This window comes from Numida meleagris, chromosome 3, assembly GCF_002078875.1.
Source record: "Numida meleagris isolate 19003 breed g44 Domestic line chromosome 3, NumMel1.0, whole genome shotgun sequence".
Classification (NCBI taxonomy): domain Eukaryota; kingdom Metazoa; phylum Chordata; class Aves; order Galliformes; family Numididae; genus Numida; species Numida meleagris.
Window position 1 is genome coordinate 89,084,068 of NC_034411.1, and position 14,205 is coordinate 89,098,272.

At 33.8% G+C, this 14,205-nt stretch overlaps 2 protein-coding genes across 5 annotated transcripts in view; one reads left to right on the forward strand and one right to left on the reverse strand.

The window, feature by feature from the left end:
* MCPH1 (microcephalin 1) overlaps positions 1–14,205 on the reverse strand; it is a 123,132-nt gene that overhangs the window by 53,567 nt on the left and 55,360 nt on the right. The gene's annotated exons all lie outside the window — the stretch shown is intronic.
* The window catches only part of ANGPT2 (angiopoietin 2), a 44,999-nt gene that overhangs the window by 19,758 nt on the left and 11,036 nt on the right, over positions 1–14,205 (forward strand). The window contains exons 2-5 of one of the 3 annotated variants that reach the window (XM_021391527.1): positions 4,142–4,297; positions 7,049–7,170; positions 9,380–9,612; positions 11,828–11,955. In XM_021391527.1, the coding sequence (XP_021247202.1) occupies positions 4,142–4,297; positions 7,049–7,170; positions 9,380–9,612; positions 11,828–11,955 (639 nt within the window). Of the gene's footprint in view, positions 1–4,141; positions 4,298–7,048; positions 7,171–9,379; positions 9,613–11,824; positions 11,956–14,205 lie in introns of all 3 variants that reach the window. The other 2 variants (XM_021391526.1, XM_021391528.1) reach the window with 2 other exon arrangements.

Sequence of the window (14,205 nt, forward strand, 5' to 3'; positions counted from 1 at the left end):
TGTATTCGTATTAGAAGATGAAAGTAAGCACCTGCCACTAAAACAAATAAATGAAAACAGCCCCTAACAAAACCAAAAAGACGTGTAGGTGTAAAGATTTTCTATTTGTGCACTTTCACATTGTGTGAGGAAGAGGGAGTGGATTATAAATCAAGAGAGATGAGTGCATATATCTATTCAGGGTCAAGAAAAGAGATTTTTTATGATACATATATTCAGAGAATGCACAAAATTAGAAAAGGATTAGAGAATACAAAGGAAAGAACAGAAGGGGTTTATGAAGTTATGCTTTGTAGGACTTCTAGGGGAAAAAACCACTGAATAGATCCATATCACTTTGATGCTTCATGTTGCTTTAAATTAGAATAAATAACCCAGATCATGAAACTGGCCACAAATTTTAAAATAAATCTCTTTTGATGTTCATATTTAATATTTTCAAGTAAGCACTAATACCATATTCCCTAAATTGTCTATTTAATATTTTTCAGTTGGAAAACAGATTTGAAGACGAACTGTTAAGCTTTAGCCAATACTTCAGTGGTTTAGAATGCATCACATTAAAGATAGATTATTTTAAAAAAGCAGATAGTGTTTAGTTATATGGCAATAGGCTTATACTTAAGGATATTCAAATAAGATAAAATACAAAAGTGCAGGTCTGTGTATCTAAACAAGAAGGCTTTGTAAAGTTGCAAGCACAGTGACAAAGGGTTTAAAATCTTGCAACCAGAACTGCCAGATGCCTTAAACTGTAATCACAGGTTTTGTGTACTGTAATCAGAACAACCTTACAGCTCTGAGCTTTAGCTGGGGAACTGCCTAAGCCTACCTTAACATGTTTACCTTACCCTTAAGCCCAGAATTAACTCGTTTTCTTGTAGTAGGTTTTAGAATAACTCAGCGATAACATTTTCAAAGAAGTCTTGCAATTCTGTAATCCTATTTGAAGATATGACCTTGCTCAGATTCTCATTTTGACCTCTCCCTATAGTGAACAGGAAACCAACCTTCAAGAACGAGGTTTAATATTCACAATTACTTAATGAAATAATTTATTCCTTTTAAAGAAGTGGAAAAGAATCAAAGCTCTTGATAACTCTTTCTTTGTTGAACTATTTATTGCTTCCTTTATTTCTATTAAGGGCTTTTTTTTTCTAAATTGAAAAAAAAAGATGACTATATTTTCAATACTTTCTCTCTTTCTTTCAATACCTGAAATGCCTGTCGTAATGAAGCAAATAAAATGCATTCTGATTCCAGAAATTTCCTTTCATTTACTTTTAACAGAAGTGCATTTAGAATAAAAGTCTTTTCCAAGATGTTCATAAGGACATCCAGCTTTCCAGTTTCAGTTTCTAAAGTTAATTTTGACTCAAACTGTTGAAATCCTATGTGTGTAGCCTCTTCAGAGGGAGACACATTAATTGTTCTCAGTCTTTATAAAGCTGCATCTAACTTTGGTGAAGAACCATATATTTTTAGCTAAAAGCCTTCATATTCTTGCACATCTCCTTGGACTATGTTGCACTAAATATTGTTTTGCTTTAGTATTAAAATTATCACTATAATCCAATGTAGCAAAGTTTAAAATTCTACCATGTTTGAGCAAACTAGATTTGTCTCTGGCAGGGAGGCTTTTGAAAATGAGGAATATCTAGGAGTAACAGGAGAATAGGGAAGAACTTCAATTCCCATAGTTTGATGAAAATCGAAGATACATAAATTAAATTATCGTGCTCCAAACTGTATGCTCAGACTGTATGCTGACTTTTAGCCTCCAAAATTCTTGTCATAAGAAGAATACCTTGCGTTGCCTAAAGGCTACTTTAAAAATGCTAGCTACTTAATCCTTGAAGTATAGCTGGGTGTTAAATAGAGCAGCATTTTAACACATATGGGTCAAAGCTTATGCCAAGTCTGAAACTTCTGTTGTGCACTGCAGTTCACCGAAGTTCAGAGAATGGAGTGAACAAACAAATAGTGTTTTAAAAGTCTGGTCACATCGGATAAAAACAAAATAATACTGAATTCAAACAAAGCATACATGCTAGCTATTTATTATTTACTAGTATCTTCTTTGTAGTTCAGCATGTTCTCTCGTTCAACTGATATTGGAGCGATCTTACTTATGTGTCCTCCCTGAAGAGCAAAAGCTGCAAATTCTGAGCATCTAGGCACTTATTTTTGTCAGTACAACAGCATCCAAAGTCAAATTTTTAGTTGTATTAAAATGCAAAGGAAATAACTCAATATTCAATAACTATAATATGGAAAAGTTTACTTAAAGATGTAATATTTGCATAGCTCCAAGAAATGTTCTACAAAAGCAGTATTTATTTTATGAATAATGAATACAGGTAAGCTGTCAAGCTGGCTCATTTTAAGGAGAGTAGAGAGACAGGAGTTCAAAATGGAGTCCATCTCTCCAAGTTCCCCGAGACCCTAATCAATCTTCCCTATCAGCTGCCTCTTCAAAGAACTCTTGCAACATATTGCACAGACAACAAAATCCAAACCAGGACACTAGAAAGCCAAATTAATTATTCAGTCATATATTAAGCGATTTTGATTAACAGTAACGCATACAAGGATTACTTGGCAACTTGTCTTCTAGTTGTGTTAGATTGAGTGTCCCTCAAAAGTGCTGAAGAATAGGCAAAAATATGACCCTTCAGCAAACAGGATTTTTTAAATTACTGTTTTGAAATGCTTCTGCTTGCTTAAACTGCAGTAATTTGGAAATGTTAACTTTTTTTTAAAAAGCTTGCTTACAGATCCCATATCTTGTCAGAAATTATTTTTTTTCCATTTCTCTTACACAGATTTACAGTTCACACATTTTGAAAGCACACTTTGTGCTTTCCACAGCTACCACAATCCCTATTCAGTGGATTTGTCTGTTAAAGTTACTCATTTTTACCTCTAATGTTTCTTTTTTTTTTTTTTAAAGAAAGATTTTACTTCAGGTATAGGCACATGCATGTAGATTCAGATCTCCCAACACTTAAAAAAAAAAAAAAAAAAACAATCACTGGATTCTCTGGAAAAATCACTGAATCCCTAGAAATGAAGCAGTTTTAACCTATGATTTGGAAAAGCTAACTAGAAAGACATAGTGAAAAAGGGTCAATTTCATACTGCTGTAACCTAACTCCTTACAGAGAGAAGCAATTTAGGCTCATATCTCTGAAAATGATATAACAGTAGAAATATGACATCACTGATATTTCACGTAGAAGCTTAATTCTAGAAATTTCCTGTCAACAACAATTTAAAAAAAGAAATTAGATGGCCTGGATTTTTAACAGAGTTTAAAGATAAGCAAATGACTCATGAAAATATTACAAAATATTTGCAGAGTTATCAAGAACATGATTTTAAAGAAGCATGGAGAAAAATCAGAATGTTTTGGATAATCCAGATATATGGAAAGAAAGATTTCATGAAAGGCTAACTGAATTTTCTCCTTGCTTTCTTTGAAAGCAGTGTATTCCTCAATAAAGTGACTACCAATAAAGCCTCATTAGTTTAGTCATTGAAATAACTTTGGAATCAAGTATTTTAAACAGTTTTTGCATTCTGAAATAATAAGTATTTAAAGTATTTATGGGTTTTCCTACTGTTTCATGTCTTTATTTGAAAGTTTCTCTGATAAAAATACGCACATGATAGTGTTAAGTGACATTCGACCCCTTCTCTGACATCAAGTTGCGTGATGAAAAATGCTCTTGAAAATATTTGAGTCTAGATACAGGAAGATGACTAAACTGCTAAGCTTTTGTCTTCTAAAAAATTCCCATCACTGCCAAAGCTGGTGAAGCTGCTCTGGTGGTTACAATGGTGGGAGCACTACCATAGAAGAAGTTCCCAGTGTCTGCAAGCATTCTCACCGCTGAGTTCTATCTACCTCCAGCAAATCTGTGTTCCTGCCTTTAGAAAATAGATAGCCACACATTCCTTGTCATCTTTGCCCTTCCTCTGACAGAGCTTAATGTTGGGAAGCTTCACAGAAATGGAAAACAGACAAGGACAAAAAACAAGTTTGTTTAGCAAGGCAGACAGCAGGCTTACTGTACTACCACCCCCCTTCCAACATTTAAAGAATGCAACTATCTTCTTTTTTTCCTTTCCCATGTAGCTTGAGAATTACATCCAAGACAGTATGAAGAAAGAAATGGTAGAGATCCAGCAAACTGCAGTGCAGAACCAGACTGCAGTAATGATTGAAATAGGCACAAACTTACTAAATCAAACAGCTGAGCAGACCCGCAAATTAACAGATGTTGAAGCACAAGTAAGTAAAGAATTTCAACCTAAAAATGCTTCCCAAACTACATTTAACACAGTTTAGTGTTACACTATGCAGTTCAACAATTTAAAGTCAACCATTATGTAAAAATGAGATAAAGTATCCTGTGTGGATAGATATTTGCCTTTACATGTGGAAATGCTGCTTTATATTTGAGTATCACCACTGTGGTTAAATTGCCTGGACTAACAGTTTATTGTTACTGGGTATTTTAGGTTAGTGCCAAATTCTGGGCTTGCAACTGTGCCTGAGGACTCTCATCACCATTCTAACATTGTTTTTCTGGTCCTTTGAAAGTCACAATCACACTCCAATAAAAGGTTCCTGTTTTTCCAGTGCAAACCCCTGTACATCTGCTACTTCTTCTCCTGTGTCCTAACAGTAATTAGGAATGATGTCCTCATCAGAGAGAGATATGTGTGGAGTTGTCCAGGTAGCTGGGAAAAGCCCACAGTTCAGGAAACCTTCACACAGTTGCAGAGGCTGCACTGACACCAGCAGGGAGCTGGAGGGAAATCTGTAGGAAATGTGGCTTCCTTAAATTTGCTGGTGATAAAAGTGATTTTTTTTGTTTGTTTGTTTGTGCAATAACAACAATCCATTAGTGTAGCCATACTATTTTTTTCCAAAAATTCTCTAATCTTAAACCTTTTGGCATCTCTTTTCATTATACTTTGAAAATATTTCATCTTCTCATTCACATGCCAGGAGTTGGACACGATGATCCTTATGGATCCCATCCAACCTGGGATCTTCTATGATTATCATCAACAACTCTACCCAGCTTAAGAAAACATAAATATTTGGTAACATGGAAGAGTTCTATTATGGAAGGATTTGAAGTATGTCTAGCAAGACAATTGTTACATCCATCTTCAAAGATAATGTTCTTTAAACTACTAGTGTATGTTGAAACATACACTTTGGTAACAGTATGCTTTTACACAACTCTTGTTGTATAGCTCTTCACTGCTCACCTCTCCCCACCAGATCTTAGCAAACAGAGTTCCTTTCTGCTCTTTGTTCCATTTACTAAACTTTTTTTGTTCTTTTGTTTGAATTTTCTTTTGTATTTAAGAAAAAATTCTTATCAATAAAAATGTGTTTTTTTAAAGTGTTTTCACAGATGCTATGAGTGGTGTAACAGATCATTTCCAGATCATTCCCAGCACAATGCACTATACAATTGTTATTTAACAGAGAGATACATCAACCAACCAGAGATGAATCAATAAAAAAAATAATTAGGTGGAGGCTACTGGAAAAGTATATTCAAGTAAACTTGCCTACACTATGTTAATCTCTAAGCAATTTCAGACAACAAGAAAATTAAAAGATTTATCTTTAATTATTACTTTAATTGAAAAATATTAACTACAATAAGACACTGTGTGAAATGCAATGCAAGTTTTTAATATGTACCGCTTTTAAGATAAGGACAAATCTAATCAATGTAGAATGGTGTGTATTTGTAGTTTTGCTAACATGGCAGGAACATTCACATATATGGATAATCCCCAGACAAGTGAATATAGTGCGCAGCACATAATATATTGTGTAAGTAGCACATAAAACCTAAAATCCTTCCTAGACATTTTACTATCTGTAGAGTTCATCCAATGAATACAAATATACTTTTAAACCAAACATAAGCCTTTGTGCATTCTTTAATAAACTGATAGGTCATAGTTCACGGATGTGAATTCAGCTTTCTAACTGTATTAAGCAGGCCAGTATTTTGCACATGTTGAGAGAATGTATTTATTCACAGTAATGACTTTATGGAAATTATTCAGTTATTTTCTGCTTAGAGGAAGAAAATCATCACTGACTTTCCTTCTCTGCTTGAAATTACTGGTGGCTGGGTGAAGGTCTTAATTAACAACATAAGGAAATTAACCGAACAATTGCTCTCTCAAGGACACTTTTTTTGGCAATAATTTTCAGTTACAGTTAATTGTGAAATCATGTCCTGAATGACACTTTAACATGAAGGACATGAGTAATCAATTCTTCCTGCCAAAGAAAGCCAAATTCTACTGAATTAAAAGAGCTGTTCTAAAACAATGAGAAAATATTTCTAGAAAACATGCCTCAAAGTAATGCAATCCAGTACAAAATAGAAGCACTTCCCACATTTCCTAATTTCTTCATTTAAAGACACAAATAAATGTAGGCAGTAAATAATTCATATACAAAAGGTGATATTAAAATGCAAGGAATTAGCTGACAAGTGTGGCCACAAGCTAATCACTTTAAAATATCATTTGAGATTACGGGAAAGTAGCTAAAAGAGAACTAGTGGTTTTAGAGCACTGGGCCAAGATTTCAACTAGTGAGATATGCAAAGTGCTTTCTTTCTACAATAGGTGGAGAAAACAACTCAATTATTTTTTGATTAACAACCATAATAGCTCCAGTAATGAAACAAGAGCATTATAACAGAAGGGAAGGTGTAACAGCAAAACAAATGTAAACAGTAACTCTCAATCATTGTTCAGAAATGCAGCATATTACTGAAATACTCCCAGTGAAAAATGGTAGTGGAACAACAAAATTACTGGAAACCTGAGTATTCTTCTTCATTCTAAATCTGAGAGCATTTGTACCCAAATTAAAAGTTCAAAAAATAACTTTTGCTCTGTAATTTTACGCATGACTTCACAGTATAGAGAGATTACAATTGGTTTAAAAGATGTACTTTGATTTTCAAATACTTTCATATATTTTATTTAGGTACTAAACCAGACAACCAGACTTGAACTTCAGCTTTTGGAACATTCCCTTTCAACAAATAAATTGGAAAGACAGATTTCTGTTCAGACCAATGAGATAACTAAATTACAAGAAAAAAACAGGTAAGCAGCCTATCAGTTGTATAAAATACTATTCCTTTATGTACTTTTAGAAGCGCTTATGTGCTTTTTGCTGGTTTTACAACTATATTTATTGTGTTGCTTTTTTTTCTTTTTAACTTAAATGTCGGTATTTTAATTTCTTTACTGAAGCTGTGACATTTTTCACAACTTTTGTTTTTAGAATTTGCAAAATGCTGATTAAATTTGTTGATTCTCACTTTCCAGTTAAATTCTTATTTTTATACTACTCTTCTATACAACTGCATCAGCTTTCTGGTATGGGAGGAACATTAACTTTAGTAAATTCACTTGTTTCAGTTACAATTCTACTTTTATGCAAAGTACTTGAAGAGAAAATTTGTTTCATTCCATAGAGGGGAAAAAATTGCATGTTTCATTAAATGACAACTGTATCACAGTTGAAGAATTTTCCTTAGAATTGAAAGCCTAATTTTGTGACAACTGAAGCTGATCTAAAAATCAGAAATGCTTGTACTAAGACAAGAGTACAGGTGATTATCCTCACAAGACAAACAGATGAATTTTCAATCATGTCAATTCCCTGAGTCAGTTTAATTCCTGGCCTCAAACACCTCTGCTGTGCAAAGAGAAATTAAGAGAAAAACAGACTGTAGCAGCCATAATATTTCATTAGTTTATTACCAGAGAAATACTTTCTAAAGATTTGCCCCATGATACAAGTTTTCCACGTTGTCCCAAGTGTCCATTAGACAACCTAATTAGACACTATATTGTACAGAGATTCTGTGGTAATAATATATAGTAATATTATATATATATAAATATTATATTTGCATGAAAGTAGGAAATTATTGTGTCAAAACAGTTCTTTTTATAAATACAAACAATTTCTTTTCATGATTTGTTTTTCACTGCCATACAGTACTAGCAACTGACTTCTTTGGGAGAAAGCCTGCACTTTTACTTAGTTAAATAAATTAAACAAGAAGTGCGAGGAAATATATTTTTCACATACTAGGTAGATCCTAGAAAAGGCAGGAAATAAAGCCTGAGGCTTGTCTTATTACTAGGCTTTTCACAGAAGCTTCCTTTACCCAGTTGTGTTCATGATAAAGGTCATACACTATGTAAAGCCTAGAGAATCATGCAGGTCTATTATTCTTGTGTTCTCTTTATACATCATTCTTCGTTATCTGAAGTACTTTTTGTGAGGAACTTAACATTAAAAACTTTTCAGTATTTTAGTTTTAGCCAGTTCATATTCTTTAGACTTAACTAGATGAAGTTGTTAGTTATGGAATCTGACTCTAACCCTGAACAACCACATCTCTAACATTTTATTTCCATCATGTACACAGGATTCTTACACTGAATCAGGTTTTTGTGTTGAACTCAGTAGACTTTAGGTTACCCTTATAAACTCCAGGTAAATATAGAAGCGTTATTCCTCACCTAACAAAAGATGATGGGACATTTGAGCTCATCTGCTTGAAACATAATTAAAAGGTTCAGGAAGTTTTTCAATAACAGCAATGGCTATTTGGCAAACTTCTCCCCTCTGGCTATGGATCTTTTAATGTTAGCTCTGTCTGCACCAGAACCAATGCAATAACTTTCCACCTAATCACCCACTCAGGCCAGCTCCCACACTGGAGATGGATAAGGAACTATTTGCATTTTTCCAGGTCTTAACACTATAACATATATATATTGCATATTATAAATAACATATTTTCATACATAAACATAATATTTTAAATGTATTTATATAATTACATAATTGTATTTAGTGTTTTATATAAATATAATTATTTTAATACATGATATTTGAAAAGTTCATCTTTAAACTATTTTCATCTTCTAATAAGATAAAAACATACAATCCTTCATTATTATGTCTAGTATCTGAGAGAATGGTATTGAAGTCACTTCATAGTCACAAGCAATGGTTACTTTGGGTCTACAATCATTTTATACTGATTCTTTCTGTACTATTAGAACTACCATCCATTTTTCAGGACTAAACTATATCTTTCATTTCCTAATGTTGAATTAAGACCCAACTAATACACTTCAAAATCTTATCATACAACTGTACTAGATAATATTGTTTATTTATGTACTAACTAGTTCTGTAATAAATTAAAGCAGATTTGCAAAGGGCTTACTACTCTTGACATCAGCTCAGAGTTGTTTCCTGAGGTCCTAATTGTAATCTTTCATTTAGCTTTCTAGAAAAAAGAGTTCTTGAGATGGAAGACAAGCACACACTTCAACTGAAGTCAATAAAAGATGAAAAAGATCAGCTTCAAGTCTTAGTAGCCAGACAGAATTCCATTATAGAAGAACTAGAAAAGCAGTTAGTTACAGCTACGGTAAACAACTCCGTTCTGCAAAAACAGCAACATGATTTGATGGAGACTGTTCATAACTTACTTACTATGATATCTACACCAAACTGTAAGTGAAAGCACACAGACATCATTTGAGTGACCTTCCCTAGCTTGGTACAATACAAATTAGGCTTAACGACCGGTTTTTCCATACTTCTGCTTCTCAAGAATTGTATCTTTTTGCCTTAAATTCTGTATCTGAGTTAACTGACCTATTTTTCTGGGAAAAAAAAAAGAACAACAAAAAACATTTACATGGTTTGTTCTCATTATCTTGCTCATCTTCTGTGATTTATATTATGCCTGCACAGTTCTCCAGTAGTTCAACAAACTAGAGCTATGCCAAATATCATTCATCTCACACAGCATTCATTCACCTGGCAGTGCACTTTCCCTTGACCACATATCTAGGCTAGAACGCATGATACAGGCTTGTAGCTTTTATTCCTGGCTCACAAACACTGGTTTTGCCACCTCTCACTGTTCAATGTACATAGAATTGATCAAAGAAAGGACAATATATAATTGTTGTTAAAGGCAAAAGAATTGCCACTGGCACAGTTATTAGTACCTGTGTATGCCCTAGACTATAGAAAGATCCAGCCCTGAGTAGTAGAACCTCCAGGCTTACAGCAAAGCTTCCCTATTCATCCTAAAAATCACTCAGCGTAAGAAATTTTATAGGCAATAACCTCACTCCTCATATTCTTGGCAGTCCTGCAGCAAAGCATAGCTTCCACATTTATGCAGGTTCACATCCTCCTCTAAAAACCACAAAAGCTATGGTTTGTGAAAGTTATGAATAAATGTTAAACATATGAACAATTTTCTTATCTTGAACTTCATGTCTGGTATGGAACTCTGACAAATTTAGAAGTTAGAGATGTGCTGTATAAAAGAGTAATAAATCTATCATGCTTGCCTGTAAAGCTATCTGGGCCAGAAATCCATAAGCATGTAGAACCTCTAAAAAAAGAATTTAAAATTAAATACCAGGAAATTTTAAAAATAGTTATTACAACTTAAAAGACAGTATTAATGGACTACACTGCATTACTCTAGTTGGATCAAAAAAGTAAAAAAGTGTTTGAAAGTCCTCACTTTAAAAAGTCCTAAGTAATATGATGTTGTAGGTTTTTCTAAACAAAGTGAAATCCCAAGTTTTTTTTTTTTTTTCTGTATGTGTGTGTTAATAATTGGCACTATTCCCTTAAATACCATTAGCAAAGCTGTACATGTTATCTGCTGATGTTATCTGCTGTGCTAGTGCACAAATAAGTAAACAAGTCAAAGTCATGTTGGCTACACCAGCATTAAAGCCAGAGTGGAAAAAATAATGAATGTTTGCCAAAAAGACAAAATTAGCAGGGAAAGCTTCTAAGACAGTTTACAAACAATGGAGTGTGGAAAAGCAATTAAAACACTGAATGTGTTATTTTTGTACTTTAGGCAAAGCATGAAAACAGGTAAATAATGAATAAGTGAGGCAAAGAGAACATAATATAATGCATGCCTATACTTACATAGCAACTAAAACTTTGTACTAACTGGCTGTGTTTGTTAGATTAAAATGGAAAATACACAAAATCAACCTCCGAAGGGTCAAATATGAAATATCAGTCAGCAGGCTAAATGTCAGGAAATTCCAAACTCCATAGTTAATAAAGAACTGAACAAAAAGATGTTCTGTAAAACAAGAAGGCTTAGTGATATTAAAACGTATCTTTTACACAAATGAATTCCAGAAGGGATGTTTCAAGAGTTGGTTGGCCTGAAGTGCCAAGCTTTTGCTTGATACATACAAAGTTGTTCTGCACAGCTTGGGGTGAAAGCCTAGCTAAAACTGGAGAACTTACTGTGCTCAGTCAGCTATGTTATAAAAGATTTAATAATTCCCATGTTAGATTTCACTATTTTGGCATACTGGCCATGTATTAATATAATCAGGTGCTAGTTAGATATGCTTGTAATAGTAGTTAATGCAAGTGGAAGTTGTAATTACAAAAGTAATGGAAGCAGGAATTGCTAAACTGAAGGAGATATTATAACTTAAATTTTCTTATTTAGCATATTAGTAAGTGTCATCACCTTTCAACCTACCAGGCATCCATGCTTGTTTTGGAATAAAATTTATTAGTAATATAATGTAAAGCATAATTAGTAACTTAATCTGTCATTTCTTTCAGGACCAGGCATATGTTTGGAAATGCAAAGCTATAAACTGACTACACAACTGACGGTTAGTAAATTTTAATCATCTCCCTTTATTGCATTTTTAGCAGCTAAGAACAACTTCATAGCTAAAGAGGAGCAGATCAGCTTCAAAGACTGTGCTGAAGCTTTCAAATCTGGACTCACAACAAGTGGAATCTACACCTTAACATTTCCTAACACTGCACAGGAAAAGAAGGTAGGATGCCTATAACTTTTCAACACATACTGTGTATTTATTTCTTCTAGTAAACATGCTAGTTTAAGGGTTTAATAGTTTAATAGTTAATACCTAACTTATTATTTAGCCTTTTTTGAGATGGATTTTTTCAAATGGGCAGTCAATGACATAGATGAGAGTATCTCAAAGGAAGATGAAAGTGCTTCAGGTTATCCAATCTCCAGCTCCAATGCAATTGCCTTACATGCTGAATGGCACAGATCACAATGACAGCCTAAAATGCATGAAAGCCCTCAAATAAAATAGACCTTTTCTTGGAAGATATTCTTGTCCCATGACCAGGACACACTGATGTATATCAGCTATTAGTATTTTACAGACATGACACCCACTGGCTATACTTTAACAACTAATTTATTGTTAGATGTTAGAAGAATGCAGCTTTCCATCAGATATCACATTGAACTAGTTCTTCCTCTGCAGCTTCTCAAGCTGAAGATCACAATACCCTCAAAAAAGGAAAGTCAAAACTAGCATTCAAGGCAGCCAGCAGGGTCAGCAGTCTCCTGTTTCCTCTAAGTTCTTAGTTCCTTCACATGTTCAAAAAGATTTCATCTAGCCCAAGCCAGACTTTGTGATCTTTACCCTTAAAAGTTCTCAACTAAAGGAAATAAGCAATTTGTTTGGGTATGATCCATAAAATACAACACATAAAAACTACAATTTCTGCAGATAACATCTAGAGAAATAATGGTGTCTGCAAGTTTGTGTGTCTGGAAAATAGACTGCTTTTCCTTTGGAATAACCTAATCTATATTCGATAAATCTATTTCACAAGAAAATTAGTTACATAAGATGAAATAAGGTGTAGCATTACACATGAAGCAAAAGGGTATTTAAATAGCGTAGATGTCTACAATCACAACTCTAAATGCAAGTTACTGCATCTGTAAAGGAAAAGACTGCAGCGGTCTTTCCTAGACATCTCAGGACAAGCTACATTCCTTGAATCTCCTGATAATACAGGCCTCAAGATTTTACCTTTGGTTCTAATTTTATTCTCAAATACAAAGAGCATCAGTATTCTCTAAAAGCAGACACAAGTGCGTGCCATATTACAGAATGGTAATTTCTGAGTGTCAGAAACACTGTGTTGGCGAAGTCATAAACTTTTAGGCAATTTATATGATCTGGGAACTCAGAGTGACTCAAATTGCTACAAAACTAAAGCCTAAAGTACTGAATTCCTGAAACCATTTCCTAGACTGTAAAGCATTAAATGCTTTACCTTTGAACATGAAGGCCTAAAATACTTAGCCAAAAACAAAAGAAAAACAACCCACAACATTTTGACAGCAGTGATTCACTAGGCTAAAAAAAAAATAGTTTCAACATAGTAATTTAATTAAATGTTAAAAGAATTTTAATTTATTCTGCCTACTTCCAATAAAATAAAAATGACAAGCAATAAAGCTTGAAGTGAAAAATAAGAAACTAAAAAGTTCTAATCTGATACAGGTTTCTTTTATACAAATACAAATGCAGAAGAGGAGTTGTCAAAGGGAAGTGAAGGTGTAGGGACAATCAACATGTTATACCATTTTCAACTGTTTATAACCACTCAGACCAGGAAACAGAATGACCTTTTTCATTTGCCAAAAGTGCTGCACTGCTGTTTATGTTTTCATCTTTTCCTCTTGTAACACCTTCTGACCTCTCAACAAGCTTATAAACAACTTCTGTAATCTGTGTAACCGATCCCACTCTACTAATTTGTCTCCCATCATAAAATAAAACTCAAGTAGTGCATATGAGCTGAGAGGAAGACAATTTTTCATTCCATTAATATTTTCAAGCTTTCCTGTTCTACATCAGGACAAAAGCTAAGTCCTTTTAAAAACACAGAGGAAAAACAGAGACTGCTGACATAAGGAAAAACGGCAGAAGCAAACCCATGAGAAGGCAGTAGCTTCATGTTTATGGCAGTAACTTCAACCACTTAACCTCCTGATTATAGTTAGATGGAACAGTTGAGCCTGGATGACTCCCTTATGTTAGGCTTAACCATTACCACAACCATTACCAACACAGTATCCCAAATCTTTAAAACAGTGGCAGAGCTGTTCCCCACTCCCACCACCACTGAGCAGGGCTTTCATTGCAGAGCTGATACATTTCAAATAAACCATTTTTTTAAACAAAAATTAATTGCAGGAAGCGATATGGGCAACTCTGAATTTACCAGCAAAAATATTTTTGCATAATTTT